The sequence below is a fragment of the Apostichopus japonicus genome, chromosome 11 (assembly GCF_037975245.1).
Source record: "Apostichopus japonicus isolate 1M-3 chromosome 11, ASM3797524v1, whole genome shotgun sequence".
Taxonomy (NCBI): domain Eukaryota; kingdom Metazoa; phylum Echinodermata; class Holothuroidea; order Aspidochirotida; family Stichopodidae; genus Apostichopus; species Apostichopus japonicus.
Genome location: NC_092571.1, coordinates 20,616,499 through 20,629,909, shown reverse-complemented (window position 1 = coordinate 20,629,909; position 13,411 = coordinate 20,616,499). Strand labels below are relative to the sequence as shown.

The 13,411-nt window shown below is 35.4% G+C and overlaps 1 protein-coding gene across 3 annotated transcripts in view; it reads left to right on the top strand.

Moving 5' to 3' along the window:
- The window catches only part of LOC139975616 (endothelin-converting enzyme 1-like), a 104,808-nt gene extending 91,397 nt beyond the window's left edge, over positions 1–13,411 (top strand). For all 3 annotated transcript variants that reach the window (XM_071983667.1, XM_071983665.1, XM_071983666.1), the window contains 4 exons: positions 230–295; positions 1,803–1,898; positions 2,551–2,627; positions 3,877–13,411. In XM_071983667.1, the coding sequence (XP_071839768.1) occupies positions 230–295; positions 1,803–1,898; positions 2,551–2,627; positions 3,877–3,976 (339 nt within the window). In that variant the 3' untranslated portion in view covers positions 3,977–13,411. The remainder of the gene's footprint in view (positions 1–229; positions 296–1,802; positions 1,899–2,550; positions 2,628–3,876) is intronic.

Sequence of the window (13,411 nt, the reverse complement as noted above, 5' to 3'; positions counted from 1 at the left end):
TATAGAACTTATATATAAACTTGTTTTAAAGCTATATAAAAATTATTATGCACAAAGAATTACAACTGTGGTAATACTACATTGCATTTCCAATCCGTTTTATCTCCTTCCCAGTTTCATAGTAGAATTATTTTACCTTCACTGTCACATGTACAGAGATTCTTTTGCTTAAACAATTATCCATCACATACTTCACATACTTCATGTTTTGAAATTTATGGCTGTTTAGGTTGAGGGCAGAAAGACACTGGGCGAAAATATTGCTGACAATGGCGGGCTTAAATCTGCCTTCCTGGTAAGTAAAACATAAATCAGATTTATCCGGGGGGGGGGGGGGGAGGGGTGGGCAGGGGGTTATCATTTTTATCAGTACCTGGTAAGTACAACACAAATCAGATTTAAGGGGTGGGGGGTTATCATTTCTTTTATCAGTATGTAGTGACATATCCTTAAAGGAAAATAATTAATTTTAAGAACATATCAAACTTTATTTCAAATCATGGCAGGAAGGTCAAATTTTTTGGGGAATTTTGTGATGTAATTCTTTGTACACAATAAATAGTTATAGATAAAAGTATCTGAGTTGAATAAAATTTGTCAAAATAACTGAAGGATTTTTAACACTGTTTTCAGAACTAATTAAACATTTAAATCTGGCAGAAATGTCAGAAAGCAATACGTTTTTTTTTTCTTCATTATGCAATACAAAGGAGAATATGCGATATGCAGTGGGCAGATAATGTAAGACTTACTCGAGTTGACTCTGGATCATTATGGTTCGGGCATTGTGCAGCAATCTCAAAACTCAAGATATGATTAATTAAAGGTTTACCTTCCCTTTAATACCCCAGGCAGTTGATCACAGTAGCCGCTCTGTGATGTCATCATGGCAGTTGTCTTTCAAAGGCTTTACTTAATATCGTACAAAATGCTTTGAAGATTTAGTTTTCACCTGACGGTCTGTGCGGAGAATTTCATGCAATTTTTGCTATTGAATCAACTGTTGCCTTTTAATACCAGTAGTGTAGTATATGCACAAACATGTAATGTTCAGCGATGAAACAGCATTCTTTAAAGCAACAATGTGAGGTTGTTATGAAGGCTTTGGGATCCTCTTGGTCTTTTGCAGAGATAAGTGATAATCTGTTAGTCATGTAGGAGGGAAAAAAATTAATAACCAAAGACAATTTGTGTTGTGAGAGAGGCAGAAAACAGACCTTGCCTAAACAGTGTGACTCATTTCAGATGTGAAGACTGCACCTTATATTTTAAAGCCTATGCATGGCCAGTTTGTCTTTACATTGCGAGAGATTTGTATTGCATAATGAAGAAAAACAAACATATGGCTTTCTGACAATTTCTGCCAGATTAAATGTGTATTTAGTTCTCCAAACAGTGTTAAAAATCCTTCAGTTATTTTGACAATTCATATCGGTGAAAGAAGATGTGATTTTATTCAATTCAGATACTTTTATCTATTACTATTTATTGTGTACAAAGAGTGACCTTCCTGCCATGATTTGAAATAAAGTTTGAAATGTTCTTAAATTAATAATTCTCAAAATGGTATCAAAAACTTCTCAAAGTGTATCCAGAAATAGCTGCCTGAAAAAGGGAAATGAGTATGTACTCTTAAACTTGCTAAATATGTTTATATATCTTTAAAAAAAAAGTAATAGCTTTGCTGAAAAATGTATGTTTAACCATTTTCTACTCAATATAAATTTTTCGACTTCTGGTGGTAAAGAAGAATTCCTTGTTTGAATTTTTCGAATACTCTCTTCTTCTTTTGTTTTTTGAAGGCATATGAAGAATGGGTACATGAGAATGGGAATGAGAAGGCACTTCCAGGTGTTGGCCTCACCAGTAAACAATTGTTCTTCCTTGGATTTGCACAAGTGAGTACTCCCTGGAATCCTTCCCCCCCCCCTCCTCCATAATATTTTATAAACAGTAAACAAAGTCTGTTCATCCCTCTCTCCAGCCAAAAATCAAAATATTTTTAAGAATTTGGGTCACTGGTTAACAATTGTTCCTCCTTGGATTTGCACAAGTGAGTACTCTGTGACTTTTGTTTTGTATTGACAGTAAACTAATGTTTATCCCTGGCAATAGGCAGTATACAAGTTTCCTTCATGGATTTTCTCAATGGTTGATGCCATGGCTATGAGGTAACACAGCGACAGAAGTAAAGACCATGGGACTGTACTTGGTTATATGTTTAGATTGATTGATCTTATCCAATCCATAAGCCACTGCACTATATATTAAAGGAGTGTATCAACTCCCTTGTCAAAAACATAAATAGTATGTCATATGGGAACTGAATGATCAGAAAGTTTATGTACACAAATCCATCTGTTATGTTATACTACTCTCTATACACAAACTCCTCAAAGTCTCATTTTTCTTACTTTCAGTCATTTAGTGAACATGTTGGTTCATTTGGTGTGTGGTTTTGGTTTAAAACATTAATTGTTACTGTGGTTTAAGCCAAGAGATTTTTACTTCACCAATTTTTACCATGGCAACACAATTATTTCTTTTCAGGTTTGGTGTTCCTTCAGTACCCCAGAGGAAGCTTTGCTCCACATAATGACAGATCATCACAGCCCACCGAGATTCAGGTAAAACAAACTGCTCTGTACAATGTAAACACTTCCTCTGATTTGATTTGTTATATATCGCAATCTACCACATGTGTCTCCATGATGGTGTCATATTTAGACTTGTTCAAGTCTCCAGCCTTGTGTGTGAAAGAGATTAGAGCTGTGATATCTTCTAAATGGGAAAAAGATTTCCGTAGCTGTGTGGAGAAGTTGTTCACGGCAGTTATCTCTATCAGCTAGACCAGGGTTTCCCTAACTTTATCCCCCCGCGAACCCCCTGTGGATGTCAGAGTTGTCCACGAACCCCCAATTTTTTGAGACTCAATCTGAGTCATTATTAGACTTTAATATGCCTAACAGTGCTTCATAAAAAATAAAGTTCATAGTGTAATATTGAAGAGTTTGTCGATAGGTACGACTTTTGTACGTTACTGAATTATATGATATATCAGATTTTAGTTCAACAAAAAGTACTCTAGTCTAGTTTTGACTTTCAGAAACGTCTCACAAAACCCCCTGGGATTAACTCACGCAGGGGGTTCATGCACCCAGTTACGGAACCCCTGAACTAGACCATTAATGAAGGCAGGGTTTGTGTCTCCTGGCTATGTAAGGTGGGGTGATAGGGGATTGGGAGTTGTTCACGACAATTTATATCAATCAGCTAGACCATAAATGCTTGCAGGGTTTGTGTCTTTGAAAGGTGGGGTGATAGGGGATTGGGAGTTGTTCACGACAATTTATATCAATCAGCTAGACCATAAATGCTTGCAGGGTTTGTGTCTTTGAAAGGTGGGGTGATAGGGGATTGGGAGTTGTTCACGACAATTTATATCAATCAGCTAGACCATAAATGCTTGCAGGGTTTGTGTCTTTGAAAGGTGGGGTGATAGGGGATTGGGAGTTGTTCACGACAATTTATATCAATCAGCTAGACCATAAATGCTTGCAGGGTTTGTGTCTTTGAAAGGTGGGGTGATAGGGGATTGGGAGTTGTTCACGACAATTTATATCAATCAGCTAGACCATAAATGCTTGCAGGGTTTGTGTCTTTGAAAGGTGGGGTGATAGGGGATTGGGAGTTGTTCACGACAATTTATATCAATCAGCTAGACCATAAATGCTTGCAGGGTTTGTGTCTTTGAAAGGTGGGGTGATAGGGGATTGGGAGTTGTTCACGACAATTTATATCAATCAGCTAGACCATTAATGATGGCAGCGTTTGTGTCCCAACATTTATATAGCAATGGTCTTTTATCACCTGCAGAGTTATCGGCACCCTCTCAAATTCCGAGGACTTTGCCAGAGAGTTTCAATGTCCTGCAGACGCCCCAATGAATCCAGAGAAGAAATGCGTAGTCTGGTAGCTGTCAGGGAGGAATCCGAGAGGTTACGGGAAGAATCATGTTACCCCAAAAATCCTGTGTGTTATATCCTTTCAAAGTATAGAAAGCACTTAATATCAAACAGAGTCTATATAAACATAAGACACTTCGGTGATGAAAGGTACGGCAGCAACAGTTCACTTATCACACCCTGCCCTCAAAATAACACAGATAACATGGCAGGATATATATATAGGGCATTACAAATGGTAACTTGATCATGACAACTGTTCCACAGTACGTGGCTGTGAATTTCATCCATAACCAACAATACAGTTTCTACTTGTACTGTGTTCGATGCAGTGGCTTGCACTTACCAATGCAAAGAAGGAAGAGTATATTTATTTATTAATTCCGATGATGTATTGTAATTTATATGTGAATTCTGCTTCTTGTTATTACATCGGTGAGACTCTCATATGATGATGAATCAGCAGATTAGGTGTAATTATGGTGGGATTAAAACTACCTTTCTGAGATCAGTGAGATTATCTGTGTGTTATTAATTTATTATACTTTTGATGAATCCGGACACTTCATCAAAACATGGTGCAGAGTTTCATTTGTGTTGTACCCACATTATGGTCGCTATTTATGACAAAATTACAAATGTGTTATATGTGTATGTTGTACTAGTTTTACCTATGAAAATAGGTGGGAATCATCACTCCTCCATTGTTGGAAAGAGAAAAGCCAGCCATGTAAGATGCGATTTCCGGCCCTTCACGGTTGTACTTTGAACAACTTTAATTAATAATATGTACAGAACACCGTATGTGGAAAAGTTTAACATAACTTAGAGGGCCCGAAGTGTGAGGGTCCAAGAAAGAGTGCTGAATGATCATGTGGGCCAATTTTCGTTCAATTTTATTTAAGTTTAATTAGAATTTATCATCAATGGACTATCAGGTAGCATTTTGCTTAAAACAGAATGTGACCAATTTTGACTGGCTATCCCCCTCAATATCTCCTGAGAATGGATCACAGTGGATGGTCTGTGATGTCATCTCATGTGATGTAAGTGATGGCATCACATGTGATGTCATCCAGGGAATGGATCACAGTGGTTGGTCTGTGATGTCACGTCATGTGATGTATGTGATGACATCACATGTGATGTATGTGATGACATCACATGTGATGTCATCACAGTAAATCCGCTTCAGAATTTTAAAGTTAGTTTTATAATCCTCTTGTTAAATTACCCTCGTTATGTGATACCTTTGGAATATTTGCTTAGCTGTCAAAATAATGTTCTCCAGGTTTAGAAGTTGCAACATTTTGTTTTGCCAAACTATGAATTTCCTCTGTGAATAAGTGAGCTTAAATATTATGAAAGAAAAAGGAAAAACCTACATTTTCAGCTTGAAAATTGCTGTGATGACATCATTCATTCTGCTCTTCGCAAATGCATTAACAGAATGTCTATCACCAATTTTAAAAAAAAAACATGTCTTTGCCAGACGAAATGATATGAGGATGTCTTCTAAATCTAAACATGCAGAACATCTACAGCGACCTGGAATATCCCTTCAATTGAAAGATGAAATTATTTGTCTTGCCAATGTTGGAATTATCATCTACAAGCATCACAGATGGCATCAATTGCCTCCTAATGTTTTATACCTTCAGTAAATATGACTACTAATGGTGAACAAGATCACCCATTAAATAAATTAAAGACACCCATAGTAAGTTATTCGTGGTTGAATCAAGTGTATCTATGGGTTCTACTGTGAAATTCTACTGTTGGAGTCGGCGTTTCTTACAAAAACATGGAATTTGTGATTGATATTTATTTATTTTTTACCAAACTGCAACAAATCTTCCAAAATGTATGGTTCTAAATGATTTAACCTCAGCCTGAGAAAGAAAAGATGTGGAGAAGTTTGGTCATGTGACATTGAACTTGCTAAAGTCTTGGCGGTTTCATTCCTTGGAAACAATCGATCAATCGGGACACAAAATGGCAACTATAGAATAGTTACATACAGTTTCTTTCTTTTTTTTTACAATTTTTAACGGATTATAGCTTTACTTGGTCGAGTCAGATCAAGGTGTCAACGATTAGAAATGCTTTAAAATACTTACCTTAATCTGCAAGTTTAGATATTGGGGTCAATGATTAGAAATGCTTTAAGTTACTGACCTTAATCTGCAAGTTTAGATATTGGGGTCAATGATTAGAATTGCTTTAAATTACTGACCTTAATCTGCAAGTCCCTTGAAGAAAGACTGCAAGTCATTTATCTTTGCAGCTGAAAGAATTTGTATCTCAGCTTTAAATACTATTATTTTGTAAATATCAAAGATTAACCCACATGATTCTATAACCTTCTCAACCAACAACCACCTAAACCAAAGAAAGAGATATCTATTTAATATGGCCTACATAAAATATATAGGACATAAAATATATAGGACAAAAAATGTCATACATAAAATGTGAAAACAGTGCTGTAAGAAAGTTGTTAAGTTTTATCAAGTTAACAAGGAGATGTAAAATTTATTTTTATCATCGGTATTAAACAGGTTTACATGAAACAAACAAAAACAATTCTGCAGATGTTAAGTACTGTTTGATACAAGGTTATCAGTTAAAGAAGAAATGTTTTTAAGTTTCTGTCAATATTTTTTAAATAGTCTTTTAGCCTCCCTTCTTTCTGTTTCTGAAACAATGTACAAATAAGGAGATGATGTTGAAAATGTCAGTAGTGAAATATACTGAACAAGTTAAAACTTGCTGATTCAAATTTTTCTGTTGGAAGTTGAAAAATTCCTTTTTTAAGATACTTTAAAAACACAGAAATGATATAGTTCTGTTACATTGTAGCAATTTCAGTCCCAAACAAGTGTTTGTAGGGATAAGAAGAGATACCCTTAAGGGGGGAGTTAAGGGGGGGGGGGGGGGGGTGGACAGTCATTGCCTCTAGTAGGGTGAATGAGAAGATGTAAATACAGTAAAAATTGTCTTGAAAATTCTCTATTTGATATTTTCGACAAGAGGGGCCAACATTTAATTGTTTAATTACTACAGGTATTTTTTTTTTCGTTTCATTAAATCTGTTCCATAGGCTTAAAGAGGAACGGTTCGTTGATAGTTGCCGAATTTAACAAATTTAAACGGCAGAATCATTTGTGGATTGATATCACATCCAAACATCTCATTAACCTTGGTGCAATCATATCTCTATGTGTTTCTTAAGGTGCTGGAAGATGCTAACGGTTTCAAAAAAGCCGGTTCTGCGATCTTTAGTTTATTTGTATTTTCGTCTTGATCGTGATCACCATTGAAATTTATGACCTTTGACCTTAAAGGTTCTACCTCTTGGCTCGTTATTTTATGGACTATCGGAATCCTATTATTTTCTTTCTCAAATATTCCATTTTCTGTGAAATGCAATTCCTTAGCTGACAAGGAGACTTTATAAATGCTTTCATGACAAAAATGAGCAGTTTTTATATGAATTGAATTTTGTTTAAGTCCGAAAATGATCAAGTCAAAGAGATGCAATGTGTTGAGAGTGAAGTAAATTTTTAAGGCATTGGGGAATGGAAACTAGAAGACTGGGCAAAAAATAATCGATTCAGTAAAAAAAATCAAAGTATTTTGAAGAAAACAGACAGCTATTTAGATTTGGATAATACTGGTTGAATTCCGTTACTAATGTTACTTGAATCCACCTTTCACCATCCACCAGATGGAAGCCATTAGGTAGATTAAATTGTTGTTACAGTAGGAAACAGTGTAAATACCCCACAGGTGCAATCAACTGAAAATTAAGAACCACAACAATTCCAGCCCTGATTCTTGTATGCAAAGTGGGCTAACTTTGTTATGTCAAATATGTTGGTATGGGTGTTGAATTTTATTTTTGGGGTTGGGGAGGGGGGGGGGGGGGCAGTAAATATTGTAAGAGAAGGAAACAACTTTGTGTACTTACATTCAGTTATATAGACTCTTAAATAAGTTGGTGCAAAAACCATTAGTGTGCTGACAAAGTTTGGCACCTTCAAATTGATGTTTGTTTTATTAACAGGAGAGGGTGATGTGGTGGGGGGGGTGGGGGGGTGAGTATACAGTGCCACCTTCTGTTGCTAATGCTGTTATATTTCAACAGACCTAATGTAGATTTTGTACAGCTTTAAAACCATCATCTATATTTCTTCACTCCAATGTATTTGTCTTGTTCATGGTAAAACCGTTATGGATATTATTGGATGAATTAAAAATGGAAAAAAAATGCTTGAGTGAAAAAGAAAAAAAAAGGGGGGGGGGATTTTTTAAACTCTCATTGTTGATTGCTGATTTCATGTAGATGTGACAATTTGTTTATACTGATTATATACTACCCCAACTCTTAAATTTGGGGTTTTTGTTTGCTTAGAGAAATATATACAGATAGATATATATCTACATATACACTAATGTTCTTTTCATGTTTCCCATGCACTCACAGTACTTTCATATCAACTAGTAACTAGTCAAAGCAGTATATAGCAAACAATCAAATATTTAAATTAATTTACATATCATAATTATCTACCTTCTAAATTCAACTTTCTCTTTATGTATTATTCTTTCACAAATCACTTTCAACCGCATATTAATCAAACATACAATTGTACCAATTTGTCTTTTGTCAGTCTAAACAATTTTTTGTTGTTGAATGTTTTGTGTTTATTTTTCTTCTTTTTATCTATTTTTTTTTCTTATGATTTTAATTGTTCTCTTACGTGTATTTCTACAATCAGATTCAAAATTCAGGGAGGGATGTTTTGTAAATCTAAAAGCTGTTTCAGGTATTTTTTTCCCCCCATCTAGGCAACTGAGTTTAAGAGCAGGGTCTGTTATTAATTGGATCACTTTTCTTAACATTGTAATAATTAAGAAACTTCAGCATTAGCTAATTAAAGTGTTGAATTGCTATTACATTTGGAAGTTGAGTCATCAGTATGACCTCATTTTTTTTTGGGGGGGGGGTGCATTATTCCTCTCATAATCTCATAATAGTTACTATTTCTAAGTTCCAGAAATATTTTTAACTTTCAGGTACAATCCACCAATTGACAGACATAACCTTCTCAGAGTTCAAAACTCAAACCAGTCATTTACTTAATGTTGGTCATGGTGTTTGATGGGTATCTTTGTCCGTTTACCGTTTGAAAAGGGCTTTGACTTTCTTGATTCATTCTCTCAGGGGTCTTAGGGGTCACCCAGAGGGTCATGTGACCTTTTCAAGCCAGATTTCTCTTTAACCACGTGTTATAGTACATTGTGAATAGAATTATTCTCCATTTTTTGACATGCTAGATATCAATCTTGATAAATTGCCAGATTTCGATCTTAGATATGCTAGGTTATGTGCCAAATTACTATATATTTCTCTCTCTCTCTCTTTAATGACTTCCAGGTCAACACATGTGATCATCTGTCAATTACCTGTTGTTGATTATTATCTCAAATCCTTTCAAAATGAAAATAGAAAAGCTGTGGGAAAATCATTCCAAAAGTGTAATTAATACGATTCAAGAAATTGTCCAAAACTTGCTGAAATTGCTCATTATCCATCCACCTTCAGACTCACCAAATATTTGACCAAACAAAGCTTACAAGGAAGATAAAACTTAACCCTTGTTTAGAGGCTTGCAACTTTAATAAAGTCATGTGAGTCCAGATTAAGAACGTTAAAATCAATGTTGGTATTTGGTGACTGCAAACCCATTTCAAACTATGCTTACCCATTTCAAACTATGCTAGCTTGTGGGATGTGTATCGATTTGTTTTCTTTTCTGAAAGTTGAGAGGAAACAATTTTTGCTGTGATTTGACTGTAACCCCTGGAACAAAGTAAAGTCACCATCCTCTCAAACCAACTGACCTAGCTAGACTTTAGTTAGTGACCAATCTCCTATGGAACCTTCCTGCTTAGTAAAACTGCCAGAAACCACAGAAGTATTCAAGATGTGATGTAGTACCTATATAGCCACTGGTTTCTAAACAGTTGGTAATTCTGGGAGTGATTTAGTTGGAAGGCTCCACTTTTAGTTAGCAAAACATAAATCTTGCTACCTGAAAATATGCAATAAAACGCTGCATCAGAACAAGTAGTGAGTTGTCCCAAGTGGATACTATCGTTTGACCTACAGGGGAATGGGGAGGTCGTGGCTTCTCCAAAATCATTTTCCTCCCCATTTTAGTGAATTTACTAACAAGTTTAGCTAATATGAATCCTTTGATTAAACATTCAGCTTTCCTCTTGATTCTTACAAATTGAAGAAGGGTAAAAATGTTTCTCTTCCAAAGGCTTTGAAATGTATTAACTCCAGTTTTAGTAGATAAACAACAACAATAACATCGAAACAAATAAAACAACATTTAAGGTCCTCCACGAGGTACTGTTTGCATGACATCCTTCATTTTTTTTTCTTTTTTTTTTCTTTTTTTTTTTTCTTTTTTTTTCTTTTTTTTTTTGATATCTTGCAATTTGATTGGCAAAATACTAAGGGAAAATGAATAAAGTTGAAAACGAGAAGTAATGAATATTCAACACAATATTTGCATCACAGTACCGCTTTAACAAGCGCTGTAGTTTGATTGGCTGACTGAATGAGTACATTCAGTATAATTTGAATTGTTACATCATAGATTCATGTTGCCCATAGCAACCATTGCATAATTTCTAGAGTACTCAGTATCGCATAGATACCGGCATTTGTTTTTCCCATTGCTTATTACGCCAGTGTTTGCCAAATACCAACATACTGTCAATAAATGTTAAGGGTTGTCAGCATAGTCTGGAAATCACAACAAAACACAAATAATAACCATGGCTTAACAAATATTTTGATGGTTTGACATTTTCGTTAGAAAAAGAAGAAGAAAAAAGGAATTCCTTCGTGACGTCTTTCAGTGACATTTGGTTAATACTTTACTTCTCTTATTTTTGTTTTCGTTTGTGTGTTTTGATTTGTTGATTATAACTGTCAGTCACTTATACAGGAGAGCATTGGAACTAGTCATCCGGTGTGTAATGTCCTCATGTGGATATACTTCCTACATATATTATTATTATGATTATTATTATTATTTTATTTTGATGTATAAATGTGTGTTTTCTAGGTTAACTTTGATATTTTCCACAGGTGTTAAGACGACATCCGTGTTTTTGTCATGGATCTTTAGTCAAAGAGCAGCATAACAGCACGTAGGTTAACTAACAGAATGTGCAAATAAGACTTGACGAATGACGTCGGGATGCAACTCTCCTTAGGGCCGCCATGCATTGAACCTTTACCTGAAAATATTTGTACTCCTAGCTCGTTCGCATGTCGCTCGCCTTTTAGTCAGTATACCGGAGTTTAACATGTATGTGTAATGTCATATGTAATAAAAGAAATACAAATGAAATACCAAAGATAAAAATTTAAAACAGTAGGTACGTTTTCTAAAAACGAAAAAAAAAAATAAAAATTAGCAGAGGTGTAAAATGATGGTGTACCGTAAATTCGCGATAAGTTTAAAGGAATTAATGTTCTTGTAAAGGATAGCGTTGAGTTGAAAAATCTCGCTGATTCTACACAGCTGGTTATTTCTATCCTTTAGCGATGTGATTTTTATCGATGGTTTCCGACCAATTTCCGACGTAAAATAGGGAGAATTTTACTTGTCAAGTTCGGGAGTCAAAAAACTACACGAAAAAGTAGGTAAAGAAATTTCCCGCCTGTGTTGATGTTTTACTGTATAAATCCGCTCAATGGGTGAAATAATCCACAGAAGTGTCTAAAATACAAAATTAATGTTTCTTGGTCTCACTCTGCGAATTTTGGCCGTTAAGGCTTTTGTGACATGGCTCGAACCTAAAGACGTATATATAGATTTTTGGAGCATTCCATCCATAATTATATGGATATGTTTGCTTACTGTATCTTACCTCCGGCCCCCACACTCTCCCCACCCCATCCCCTTGCTTTCCCGCTCCCTCAATGAACACTTCATGTTGATTCTCCTTTTCTTGTCGCAGAGAATTGGACATTTTAACCATCACTTCCGTCACAAACAACCACTAGAATAAATCATTACTGGATCGATTTTTGTTCGGTTCTCCCATTAAGTTGAAGCTTCTCGCTTCATGTGTGGTAAAAATCGTCATGACGTCATTAGTGAATTAAATCCATATCTGCACTTGATAAAAGAGAAAGGAAGTGAGTTTTTTTTTTCTTTCTTTTTTTCGAAAAACTTTGTTCTGCTTTTTTGGACCTTATTCTTGCCTAATATTTGTATGCTTCATCGCTAAAGAACTAACGTGAGCCTAGATAACCCACGTGACATTACACATTTTTCGTCGCACCCATTCGCGTTCCCCACAATGGTTTTCCGCCATCGTCGTTTGAAAGGATTACAGTTAGAAACACAAATTTAATTTGGGAAGTTAATGTTACAGAAAGATGAGCCGTAAAATTGATCAGATGAGAGGGCGCTGTATCAAATTACCGTGTGTTGCAATTAATTAAATGTGTTGTACTTTCAAACACGTCGTACATAACCTTAGTCGTAGTTTGTGTACGTGCAGTTTGACGATGCTCCGCAAAAATTCCCCTCTTTCGTGTTATTTTCTCAGGTTTGTTGTTTTGACGATAAGCGGGGTGAGGGGGCTTTAGTTTGACAGTAGAGGGGTGCGTGCTACCCCTGGTAACCCGTAGGTTTATTCGGGAGAACATTTTTTACTCTTAACCTTCTAACTGTAAATGCCTATGGCAAATATGATTTAGTAGAACACTACTCTATAAGTAATGAGAGATTGTATGTTATCACCATGTTGTGTGTATCTGTCTGTCTGTGTGTTTGTTTGTTTGTTTAGTTCCTTTTGTTCTGCTTTTCTCATTTGTGAACGTGTGGCTATTTTGTCTTGCTCGCTGTACATCAATGAAAGAAAATTCCAATACTATCCATTTTCGAGTTGTCTATGTTAACCAAGTGATAAAAGTGAAACAGGTCTTTTTTCAATGTTTTTTTTTTTTTTTTTTTTAATTTTTTTTTTTTTTTTCAATTTTGAATAAGTTTACAGTTTCTTTCAGATATCTGTGTTTCAGTGTTTGGTATATAAAACTTCATATAGAAAGATAAATGGAACCTTGTTTTTGTTCAACAAGACGTATACCAAGTTTGAAGTCGGAGTGGGTTATTCATAAATGGTGCGTTTGTGTGTGAAAAATGGGTGGGGCTGGGAGAAGGGTAAGTGGGAGGTGGGGATATTAAAAGGTATTTATAGGGTGACTACAAATAATAGGTTGTTCATATAGTATATATTTCTCCTTCTGTTGGCTTCAGAATCACGTGACTACATGTATTCGTATCAGCTTTGTACAGTAGACGTTAACCAAGATGCACAAAAAAATATATTGATGTAAAAATCAT